The sequence below is a fragment of the Pinus tabuliformis genome, chromosome J (assembly GCF_031772625.1).
Source record: "Pinus tabuliformis cultivar Carrire ecotype Pingquan chromosome J, CPIR1, whole genome shotgun sequence".
Classification (NCBI taxonomy): domain Eukaryota; kingdom Viridiplantae; phylum Streptophyta; class Pinopsida; order Pinales; family Pinaceae; genus Pinus; species Pinus tabuliformis.
This window is the reverse complement of record NC_142295.1, coordinates 207,016,152-207,029,238: the sequence shown is the minus strand read 5'-3', so window position 1 is coordinate 207,029,238 and position 13,087 is coordinate 207,016,152. Positions and strand designations below refer to the sequence as shown.

At 34.8% G+C, this 13,087-nt stretch overlaps 1 protein-coding gene across 1 annotated transcript in view; it reads left to right on the top strand.

Annotated features, from left to right (window-relative positions):
- LOC149226410 (putative LL-diaminopimelate aminotransferase, chloroplastic) overlaps window positions 1–13,087 on the top strand; it is a 310,774-nt gene that overhangs the window by 84,923 nt on the left and 212,764 nt on the right. Inside the window, 2 exon segments of the mRNA XM_089377483.1 lie at window positions 455–522; window positions 1,078–1,194. Of these exon segments, the coding sequence (XP_089233609.1) occupies window positions 455–522; window positions 1,078–1,194 (185 nt within the window).

Sequence of the window (13,087 nt, the reverse complement as noted above, 5' to 3'; positions counted from 1 at the left end):
GTATCTCAACTGAACAATTGATTTCTAATAGAAGAAGAATTTGGTTGGGTTTTCCCCTTGTGGGTTTTACCTTGGTCATTGACCAAACTTCTTTGTTTTTCATTGGATTCTTGGCTGTCTTCTATTGTGCATATGGTTTATGTTCTATCTACAATTACTTAACTTATATTGCAGGATAAAGAAGCTCTGGATTTAAGTGATTGTAACAGAATAGAACATCTGATTTTTAACATGGGAACTGTGATTTCAATAATCAAAGTAAATTAGCTTACTAAGATCTATTTATGTTTTTGTTCTAGTAAGGGTGCTTTGATTTCACGTTTTAATAAGTAGGGTTCTTATCAAGTATTTTTTTGCTTTTATATGAATCCAAAATTCTTCAAGAATGATACAAATTGATGTCTACTGTAACAAAAGCTTTACATATTTGATTGATGATGTCAACTGGTTGCAGTTTACACCACGAAGGTACCACGTAATGGCAATATCGCCAAATTACAAGCAGGTTATCTCTTTCCAGAGGTCAGTTTTCTCACTATTCTCAGGTTTTATTGTTATAAGCTATATGATAGAGTGCGTAAAGAGTTGAAGTATTATGAATTGGTTGTTTGTTACTAATAAATATTACTTAAAATTGTTGATAATAATGCATATTGTAGAACATTAAAGTGTTTTTCTTTTCTTTTCTTTAAAATCTTAATTCAGCTAGGTATTTTGAGAAGAATTTAGAAGTCCTATATTGTGTACGATCATGCATATACATCTCCGATCTGTTTGTTTATCATAGCCATCTATAGGAAAATAGGGTTTTCTGTTATTGGTCATTTTATTTTTGCATTATCAATACTAAAGGAATGCTATCTTTCTTAATTTACATGTATTGCCAAATGTCCGATATTCTCATTTTTCTACTTTCAGAACTTCTCTAACTATCTTAGACAAGCTTTAAGCTGTACGGATAGTTAATTGTCAGGGTACCGACTCGAGGGGATCTTTCACTATGTTCTTTTGTGTAATATATTTTTGAGCTCAGATTGTATATCACACATCTGATTAACATTTCAATTTCCAAATCAGATTGGAAGAAGACGTTTAGCACATATGCAAAAATACCCAGATGCAAAAGTCATAAGTCTTGGAATTGGAGATACAACTGAACCTATTCCAGAAGTCATAACTTCAGCAATGGCACAGGTACTTCTTGGTTAATCTAAAAAGAATAGCAGTCTTCATCCATCAGTTCAATTAGGAAATTCTTGACATAGTGTGATGCAAGTTTTTATATAAGAAATTTAGATATTCACATTCCTTTTGGACAGTGTTTATCCATGCACAACAGTTTCTGTTTATGTGTGTCCGTCTATCTCTTTTATCTCAGGTTTCTCTGCACAATAAATGCCATGGTAGAGTTAGCCTTAGGAGTAACATGCAGATTATCACTGCAGAATGTATAAAATCTCTGCATAAGATAAGATGATTTTGTTAATGTCCAACAAATGACCACAAAAGTAGGTCAATGGGACTGAACAAGAGTACAATCAGTATGAGTACAACGTGGGAGTGCAAGCACAGCTCCTAGAAAATGCTGAAAATAACAAAAAGAAAAAAAGAAACAAGCGGTAGTGCTGTCGCGACACACATATAGAGACTGTGTCACTATCCAAAATAATCAGTAACCAGACAAAAAAAGAATGAGTGAGATAGGAAGATAGGAAGATCAGGTGATGGAGCTAAAGATGTCAAGGGATCATGAATCTGATGATCAATGGTGAGAGAAGCGAACTGGGCACTGGCTCACTGTTGAAGTCCCCTGGAACAATGATGGGTCCGGCCATTTGTCCTGGGACGGATGTAGAAGTGAGGCACTAAGGAATACTCCTAGCATCTGGGATTGAAGGAAAGAAACTCTGAATAGATCGCTGGCCACTCCTATGGTACCAGGAGGTAATTGGATGGGTTGGGGGCACCCTGCTCTGGAACTGTCTTCTTGTGTATTGAATTTTGCTTTCTAATAAATCACAATTGTGAAAAAGGTATAACACCATTATAGCAATGACAAAATAAATTTATTTATGCTCTGAAGATAAAATATTGAAAAAATATGGTTCATTAGCAAAACACGCTAAACATAATCTTTTCCAATAAAAACTAGCCAAGAAAAGCGGTTGTTGAGACTATTCATTCTTCAATCTGCGCAGGACAGATGCATGAGGATCCACTAGAACATCTGATGTTCATATCTTTAAATTATGTTAACTTGATGACCATCTTTGGAGGCAAGATGAAGGAACAAAGAAAAAATCCTAAGAGTCTTTGAATTGATTGACAAGCATATAAAAACCAAACATTACATCAATTCTTTGTGGGAAACATGAACAAAATTCATCAACATTTTTTCAACCTTGCAAACAATCTATGGCTGTCAAACAAGGATTGAATGATTCTTGTAGTTCCTTCTGTTGTCGCACAGAATGTTTAGGCACCGCGACAATGGCTCAGATCAGGGGCTGCCACACTGATCCCCAATCACTCCGTTAAGTTGTCTCCCAATAGCAGACTAAGGGGGGTAGACCCTATGGAAATGGAAAACGAAAAGATTAGTTGGGAGCCAACCAACCTGAGAGACACAACTAAGCAACCAACACTTGTTTTAGATTGCGCAAGATTTTAAGGATTCAAAATGATTTGAAAAAAGTGATACCAGTGCCTTGTGGAGTCAACTATTTTGCGAAAAAAAATAAGTTTCAAGTAAAGGATGAGAAACTGCTGCTGAAAAGACTCTGCTGTCTCATATGCAAATGCAAAATTAAAAAGTATGTGAAATGCAGGGCCTTGGTTAATTTTAGTTAAATGAGGGCCTAAAATTATTTCTGAAATATGCTTAAATGTTACTTAACTTGAGGCTCAGAAAGGTGGTGATCTAAATGTCAAAGAAGGTACTTATACCAGCATTACAAAATGTAAAATCTGCACAAATAATCACTGAAATGCACAATGGACTGAAATGTAAAATGCTGGAGTCAACTATTTTGCGAAGAAAATAAGTTTCAAGTAAAGAATGAGAAACTGCTGCTGAAAAGACTTGGCTGTCTCATATGCAAATGCAAAATTTAGAAGCATGTGAAATGCAGGGACTTTGTTAATTTTAGTTAAATGAGGGCCTAAAATTATTTTTGAAATATGTCTTAAATGTTACTTAACTTGAGGCTCAGAAAGGTGGTGATCTAAATGTGAAAGCATGTACTTATACCAGCACTACGCAAATAATTACTGAAATGTAAAACGCTAGAGTAAAACACCTTTTACATTCAAAAATTCATTTGTATGAAATACTCATTCAAGATCATTAGATGCATAAGTAAAACTAGATTAGTCCTACTTGCATAAGCATGTAAAAAACAAATGAACTTAAAAAATTAAACTAAATGTTTTAAACTCAGATCACATTAATAAAATAGCAGTGTCGTAATCTGCTCTTACATCAAATGTTAAAACCAACAATATATTCTAAAACAACAGTCTCGTAACCATGCAATATTCAGAAATTTCTATGTATAAAAGCATAAAATATTAAATGACAAATTGATAACACAATTCAAAAAATTTCCGAGTTTAATTCTTTCTAATTTATTGATGTATTTGATCTAAAAAACTCCGAAATAAACTACTGAACAACAGTAAAACAATTTTCAGAAATTTGTTTGCAAACGTTACTGAAACTAACTTCTAATGCTGCAATTAAACAATAGTAAAAATATAAATTAAATCTGCTGCTAAATTCAGAAAATTTCTGAGTTTAATTCTTTCTGATCTATTGATGTATTTGATCTAGAAACTTAGAAAATTACTAAAAAAAACAGTGAAATAATATTCAGAAAATAACATGCAAATGTTTCTGAAAGTAATTATATTTCTAAAATGTAATGTAGTGAAAGATGCAAACTAATTTGCTGCTAAATTTCAGATAACTAAAATTTTATGCTAGTATAAATTTCGCTTTCAATTAGATCAATGAAAGAAATAAGGGTTCAAAGGATGTGCACCAGTCAGCCCTTTGGGGCTTGAAGACACTTGAAGATGGGCTGCCCAAGTCACTGAAAATTCTCCAATGCAAATGCTAAACTCAATTTTTTTTTTGTTAAAATTTGTTAAATTTTTTAGGGAAATTTATGGAGAAAATTTAGTGATGAAGGAGGGTGAAGAAAGGGAAGCTGAAAGAAGATGGGAAATGGCCAGCGCAGGGCCTCAAGGCCCCAAAAAACTTGCCCTTTATCTTCTTGCAATTTTTCTTCAACCTGCAAACAAAATGGAGATGCCCTTCAGGGTTTTTAGATCTCTCTTCGTAATTCACAAAAATCACCTGTAATTTTCAGATTTTTTTTCCTGCACAAAAAAATGACAGAAAACCCCAACGCATGTATATACAAAAATATGAAATACCCAGAACCCCAATGAATTAGAAATTTTCTATTTACAAATCTACAATAATATTCTACAGATCTGCAGATGAAAGCCCTCTATTAGCCAAATTTAAACAAATTTTTTGCACAATATTTAAAAATAAATTTGAAAATTTAAAGAGCCACAAGCCCAAGAAAAACCCTACAAGTAAAATATTCAATAAAATGACTTCATAAATTAAAAAGATAGTGGGTTTTTTTAGATTTTGTAAACTGAGAGTCAGTTGGTCCATCTAGGACTTCCCCAAACACCCAAATTCTGAATGATAACTTCTGCACACTTAAATCTGCTTGTCAGATTAATAGAAATTAAAAAAATGATCATAAAATTATCAAGAAATAGAAATACTCACTACTTCTATAAAATTAAAATGATATTTTAAAAAACCTAGAAATCTGTGCAATATACCTGTACACAAATCAATCCTCAAAGGCTATTAACCAGCAAATGCAAATAAAAGCAACAAAGTATTAAGAACAATATTACCACATACATGAGGATCTGAAACCCCAAAGTCTTTAGGTTTTTTTAACCAGAAAAAGTTACAAGAACTTTCTTAGAGCAAGTACACAATTCAAAAATCGGATCCAAATAATGGAGAGAGGCCTCTCATTTATAGAAAAATTCTTCAACGGCTAGTTGGCTTGATGCCCATCAAAGCAATCTCAACTGTTGATGAAGATCAAATGATCTTTTAATCATCACCGTTGAAATAAAGTTACTTTTTGAGGAAATTCGAATTTCACTTCTAATTTCTTTTTAATTAACTAAAAAATGATTATTTTGAATTAATTGTCGCAAAAGTTGACTTTGACTGGACTACTATGGCCCAAGGGTTCAAAATATCTTGAAATTTTCAATATTCCCTTGGTCGGGGACTTCCAAAAATTAAAAACTTTAAAACCCATGAATTTTAAATGTTGGAGAATTTAATTTTTCCTAGGACCTAAATAACTTAAATTTCTGGCTATAGCATTTTAATTTATTTTAGCCAAATTTTTTAATCAATTGACTCATGAGGGGATTATTAATTTTATCAACCTTATAATATTTAGTCATGCTGTCTAACTATGAGGGACCATGCACTAAATATTTTTCTACATGAAATATTACATTTCTAACCCATGAAGGGGGAACACCCGTTCGTTAAAGACCTTCAATAAATACCCATTTCTGTGACCCAAAATATGATCTAGTAGACTAAGTGACTTGTAATAAAATAATCTAATCAAATAGTTAGAATTATTCCCAAATCACTTTTACAAAGACTCGATAAATAACACTAGGACTCATTTAAAATCCCGATGACAAAATCCACCCTAGCTCTGGGGTGAGGTTGGAGGGAAAAACTATGCCGATCAACTATGTTTAGAAACACACATGAATCTGTGAGACTAAAAACCTCTTACGATAAAAATCATCATCAAAAAAGTAAATTTACCTAGGTTGTTACATACATTTGTCTTAGTAGGATCATTTACATTACAAAATGTAGAATGAGTTTACAAAACTCCAGCTTACATATAGCTGATAATGATGAATCTGTGGATCATCGGAGTGCTCGAACATGATGGAAATCCATGCGCGAAAAGATGTACAACTATGGGGTAGTTGACATGGAGTGGTCAACACCTTCAAAAGAAATATTTTCCATTTTTTTTGTAAATAAAATGCTTCCTTTAACTTTAATATAAATAGTAATGACAAGTGTATGTTGGCTTTTTATACAAAAGGAGGCTACAAATGCAACCAACATAGCACCAACAAAAATGAAGCTTGGGTGAGTTTATAAACCAAAGCAAGCCATTCACCTAGCCAAAATTTCTTGGGTGAAAAGTAAAAAAAATTAAGGTTCAAAACATAAAACAATACATGGTCCATTGGTGCCCATGGGGCGTAGAACATTCAGTGATAGAGTGTACTTTTAAGACATTCCTTGTGTGAATTTTACTAGTCCAAAATCCCATGGGTCTAGCTAACAAATATATATATATTGCACAAAACTTCTAGGAACCCGGAGATTCAGGACATACCCGAAACTTCGAAACTCAGTCGAAACTCCACTGAAACTCGACCATCATGTAATCATCAATGAGAGATAATATAGACTTAGTTTTCCTTCTAAGTTGTCATCTATGGGTATTATTCTCTTTTTCCTCGCAAGATAATGTGTTATTCACTTATTTATAAATTTTGTTTTATATATATAAACATATATGACGTTTTGGCTGACGTTTCCATTTTTGGGAGGCGACGTTTCTAAATGTACTCATTTTGGAAACTTCGAAATGTTTCAATAGCCCATTGGCCCAAGGCCCATCAATAACATATGGACTCAGACATGATTAAACAAGTGTCAAGATAACCTCACTTTGTGGTCCTGGTGGGTCGGTCCCTAGTCCCCAACCATCTATAGCAGGTTGAAGATAAGTAAATATTGATTCTCACCAATTGCCTTTGAGATGGTTAGAGCCCATGTAGCAAACCTGTCATTCTGTTGTCCCTGTGGTGATGGCCAACTGTGCAGACTATTTAACACTCCTCTTTTGAAGTCAGACTGATCATGACTTGTGCTTGTATTGTTGAGATTGTCTAAAGCGAACTGAATGTGTAGGAGAGGCACTTAGAGGTTACATGTTCATAGTACAAAGGCTGCCTCCTGAAAAATCCAAAAGTAGACTCAGGTGGCCACGTACAGTTGAACATTTTGCAATTGGACTAAGATATGCATGTACAGATTTGCATGGCTAAGTGAGCTTCCACACCATGTACAACTTCTAATAGACTAGCTATTATTAAATAAAGCTAAGTTGCATGTTACAAGGAAATAGTACATGTTTCTGAAAGGGAAATGTGACCCCCAAAACTTTGGAAATGGGGTATATATAATATGCTATTTTATAAATAGCACATTGTATTGAAATTTTGAAAGAAACCACTATGAATAAATCTATTGACCCTTAAGGAGTTGGCCTGAGGTTATTATGAACAACAAACCAGTGGTGGAGGCAATCAGAGATGTGAGACCAGATCGGGACAACGATGGAATCAAGAAGTCTAAGCACTTCAAGCCAAACCAATCTGGAAAACAGGGAAAGAAGGAAAAGGTGTGAGATCTCCTCACCATGTTTCCTGCTAAGGCAGCAATGTCCCGGACCCAAGAGACGTCGCTTAGAAAGGTTATCCAAGGTCAAAATATGATTATGTGCCACCAACCATAGGAAGCATTTGAGCTTCAGGGGCACCTGCCAGCGCCATGACCTGGGCAGCCATGAAAAGGACAGAGCCAACTCCACTTGCTGATCAATGATGTTATATGCTTCTTTAACAATGATTTGACCTTTGTGAAAGCTTCCCTTCCAATTTAATTTGTCCTCCGAAAGAGATAGAGAGATCCCAGCTAGTTGCAGATTATGAATATACTCTGACCATTCAAGAGAAATATGTCCCGGTATGTTTAACATTTGGGCATCTGGCCAATGCGTTGTAGTGAAACTTGCTTCAGGAAAGGCCGCTATATCCTTGAGCACTTGAATGTTCACGCCATGGAGAAAAGTAATTAGAGGAAAAGAAAGGGAGTGAGGACCTTCCATACCTGAAAAGATGTAAAGACCAATTTTCACAGATGATCCATTGCCAATGTTCCAAGACAAATTGGCTAGGAACCAATGTTTGGTTAGAAGCAGCCTTTTCCAAGATTGGGAAATTGTTGCTGGCATTGGAGCACCATCTCGGATTGACCCCTCAAGGTCCTTGTTTTTGAGATATTTTGCTTTAATGGTCTTGCCCCAAAGTCCTTCACCATTGACAACCCGGCATAGATTCTTTAGAAGAAGTGCCAAGTTGAAAATTTTCATGTTTTGAGACCCCAGCCATTGACAGCAAGAGGCCTAGACAACATATCCAACCTAACAAGATGGATTTTCTTATTATCTCTGCAAGATCCAACCCAAAGGAAACAAGAAATTTTCTATTAATCTTGTTGATGGCACCATTGGGGATTTTATAGATATGCATACAATAGATTGATGTGCTCTACAAAACTGATTTAATAAGGATGAGCCTTCCACCTAAGGAAAGCCATTTATGGGAACATGAAGAGAGTCACTTCTCTAGTTTGTTAATCATCCAAGAACAATCATCGTTCCCCTATCCCAACTGTTTTAGGGTAAATCCCAGATAAATGAAACCGCCTTCCAAAGGGATGGATTGAATTCCATGTGAAAATTTGAGAATCCCCGAATCACTACTGCAACAAACTGATATTACTTCTCCTACTTGTTAATCCATGCAGGTTATTTACTATGTTCTACTGTAAATATCGAAGTAAATACAACTGCAGCCTTCACAACTTTAAATAATATGCGGAAACAAAAATTTGAGCAGGAAAGAAAAACGGTGCAACCGCTGAGGGTTTGTATTATTATGCAATAGTTTCTGAATACAATCTTTGGATGCTTTACTAGCTATCCAATACAAAGAATCTGACTGACAGAGAGATGAGTGAGATATACCTCACATTATCACTGGCGATCCAATACTGATCCAGTCACTGAATGGCTAGCCCCTAGTTGCCTCTCCACAATCATTGTGTTGCTTGCGTCACAACTTCTGGGGACTGCATCACTCCTTTGGCTGATCGATTTGCTTTTGGAACTTCGAATTTTTGCCTTTTTGGTCTTGTTGACCACTAGAGTGGCACCTGATGATTATATGAAGACTCCATGCCCAAGGATGATCCAGAGGACACTTGTACCATCAGATATTGTCAGTTAACAAAGTTTTTTAACTCTACTTCTATCTTCTCATTATCTTTCTTGTACCCAGATTCCACACCCTACAGGGAATTGTAATAAGTGATACTAGTAATGATGAATTTTGAGTCTATAACAGGCCTAGGATGTTGGGACTCGATCAACAAACGAGTACATCTTGGAGTGTTTTTTTTATCTGGTTAATTATCTCTTCTTTTACAGAGAAGGATAATTTTCTAGGTTTTTTCTCTCACGTTTTACCCCAAAGCCGGGGTGACGGTTTGAAGGTTGACCCCTGACACATCTTAGTGTCTAGAGTCTATGTATATTACCATACTAGATCACAAAAAATTTCGCGGAATTTGGTTAGGTCTAGGTAGTCATTTTTTAATTTTTTAGATTTCCCACAAGTCAAAATTGCAAATAAAATTGCATTTAAATTGTAATAAGTGTAGTCTAGAGAAGTTGTATGGGGTATGAGTAATCAAAATTACACATTTCACCCTCAACTTTCTACTATGACACACTTTGAGGGGTTAATAATGTGTTTTGGACTCTCAAAACCCGCATTTCCTAAGTTTAGTGGGAAATCTGACAATTAATTAAGCCAGAAATTAAATAAATGGAGAAAAATAAATATCCACACATGCTAAATGTTGTGGAAATGAGGTGGAAAATTATGGGGGAGTTAAAGTGAAGTCCCAAGGTGATGTGGACTCCTAAAATCAAAGAAAGGACATGTGCTCAAATAAAATCGAATTTCTGGCATTAAATGAAAAAGCTACTTAGAAATTCGAATTTGTGAAGTTAATGCACATTTGAGAGGATTTGGGAGAATATTTGGTGGGGATTTTTGTGGGAAATTGCCCCCACATGGGTTACCACCCATATACACTTGTTATTCCACCATAAAATTCGAATTTGGCACATAAGGGAAGAAGAAAATGATGCCCACTTGCTAGAATTCGATTTTTACACTTGGCATTGGAGTTCCATTTAACAAATTCGAATTTCTCTTTGAAATTGTCACCTCATGCCACTTGTTTAATCACTTTTACATTGGGATTGGCTCTAATGCCATTTGTCATCGTCATTCTTCATTGGGATTTGCTCCCAACTCTATATAATAGAGCCATGGGCTCTCACATTGTATCATATTGTTATTAGCTATTGTGCTTGCGGAAGCGTTGCTTCCTTGTACACTTTCAAAAATATCAATAAAGACTTTGGGGTTTCATTTATGAGGTGTTCCTCCTTTTCGAGTATGATGAATTGTTGAGCATTGGTATAATTCCTTTTACTCATGCTTTGATCTAATTTGCTTCCATATGCTCTTGTAGATTTATTAATGTAGAGCTATCTTGCATTGACATTTCAATTAGAAGTATGTTCTAGGTTTAGAATGCTCTAGTTGGTTTTAAATAAATCTCTAGAGTTTCTTATCATTGTTTATTGCTAAATCTATATGGAACTAATTCTTGATTGAAGTTTTGTAGAGAGAACATCTTGTTGGGATTACAGAATCAAGTGTGAGGGGAAGTCTTTGGAGAGACCAACCCACTCTTGATACATTCTTAAAAGACTTCTCATTTGTTCTTTGAACCTTCATAGTCTTATCTTACAAAGTGGTTTTGCAGGGATTTCAGCACATAGCTTGTACATAAGCTGATAAATTCTAAATTTAAATTTCTTTTAAAAAACATTGTATTTCATTTCTTTCATTTGCTATCTAAGAGCTTGAAGATGGCTAAGCAAAGACGAGAGTTTACTCTCACTCTTTAACTTAGCTTTTTGTAGATTATAATTGTACATATACATTTTATCTTGTTGATTTTTCCATTAATACTTAACTTATTTTGTAGTCATTGTTTGCACTGTTTGCTAACTCTTGTGTGGCAGATTTTGAAGAGCAACTTCCCGCAACATCTAACAAGTGTTTGCAGGACCTTTGGCAAGTGTTGGGGGTTCAATTTCCAAGGATGTCATGAGCCCTTTTGAGGCTTATTTTGGCCAAGTCAAGTTCACTAGAGGGCTGCCCATTTTTCTCTTTAAGCCGTGGGTATTTGGAGGAAACTCACACCTTGTTTCTTTTGCATAAGTTTTGTGAGATCTTGTCACTACTTTCTCATGAAAGGAGGTCTAGTGTCCACGTTTTAAGCAATTATTGTGAGGACTCTCCTGGAAGTTTAGTTGAGGACTTTGAAAGACCTTCTTCTCTTTGTAATATTAATAAAAGATCTAATTTTCTTGTGGGAGCTTGAGATTTCTCCCATGGTATTCTATCTCCCCATTTAGAGGGAGGCTTCTCTTGGGTGGATTGACATTTGCATGGTTTAAGCTTTCATACTTCATTCACTTACATGCATGCTTTAATTGGGAATTAACATAACTTCACTATCACATTCATTAATTTAAAATTTGTTACAATTTCATTTGAGCTTTGCATTTTCTATCTCATTGTTGCTTGAAGCTACAAGCTTACACTTTACTATGGGCAATTCATCATTTACATGCGAGCATTTTATATTCTTAACAAACTTTGATTCGTTTCCATTTACGTTCGTAAATTGTTTCATGAGCACTTGAATACATGCTTCAATTTTATGCTACATTGTTATCATGAATATTGGAGCAATTTATTGTCATTGTCTATTTGAAACAAATTTTACTTTCAAGCAAATTACTTGTATCATTTTAATTCATTGATGAAACACGTGCAATACTTGTAAGCTAATTTTATTCCTCCAATTGAAGTTATAATTGCAATTTATGTTGAACACTATTTCATTTTCAAGCATTGCAAATCAATCTCTTTGAAGCATTTGCATTTATCATTATTTTAATTTGGGGAATTAACCCAATTTGCATTTCATCTAGGCATTTTAATGTAGGAAAGCTCCAAGCCTCATTAAAATTTTACCTTCAACATAAGTGGGTTGAAGTAGACATCTTAGGGATCCTCTACTTCTCTATTGACTCCTCACTGTGAGATCTATACGATTGGGCGAGGGTGAGGTTTAAGGATTGAAGAGTTAAATTGTAATCTTGTTGTAGAGCTAATTAATAAAATTAACCAAGAACACTTTCCATTACATTTACTTTATTTGTTTCTTGATGGTTGAGTTTTCATATGCAAAGTCTATTCCAAAAGCAAGTATTGTAATCATTTCAAACAAGTGTTTTCTTTTCATGTTTCAAATCTAATTGCATATTGATGTTTTGGTTTGGCAATTCCTTTATTTTACATTTCCAAGTTAATTACTAATTTTTTGGTTTTGGCAAGATATGTTTCACATGTTTTGATTTATAAAGTTGATTATCTCAAAAGCATTTTGTATTTTACATATCTTGTGCTAACAATTCTTATTTACATTTCAGAGTTACTTTGTTTTATCTTTTGAGAGCATTGCATTTTACTTTGAGCAAATATATCTTTAAATTGTTGAGCAAATTCCTTATAAAGCACTGGTTTTATGGTTTTTTTTTAAATCATGTTAATGATTAGCATTGTTATTTCAAGTTGCTCACATCATATTTGCTCATAAATCCTTAAAAGTAATCCATTTTCACTATAACACTCTCCTAGAAACTCACATCTTTTAACTTAACATTTCATTAAGAACCACTCCCCTTAGCTAACCTAGGGGATAGCTCAAACAGAGAGAGTTGGGATTAGTGTGACAACCCCTTCTCTGAGTTCCCTGCCACCAACCACACCTTGTGGGGTTGAAGGCTTTTCTCACTAACTTGTAGGTAGGTGTAGGTGGCAGGGTCAACAGGTCTCACACCCCGACTTCTGGCTCTAGAAATCGACTCTGCAGCAAATTTCGAATCTCCTCTCACGCTCTGCACTGCCTTAGCGTGGCTCTACA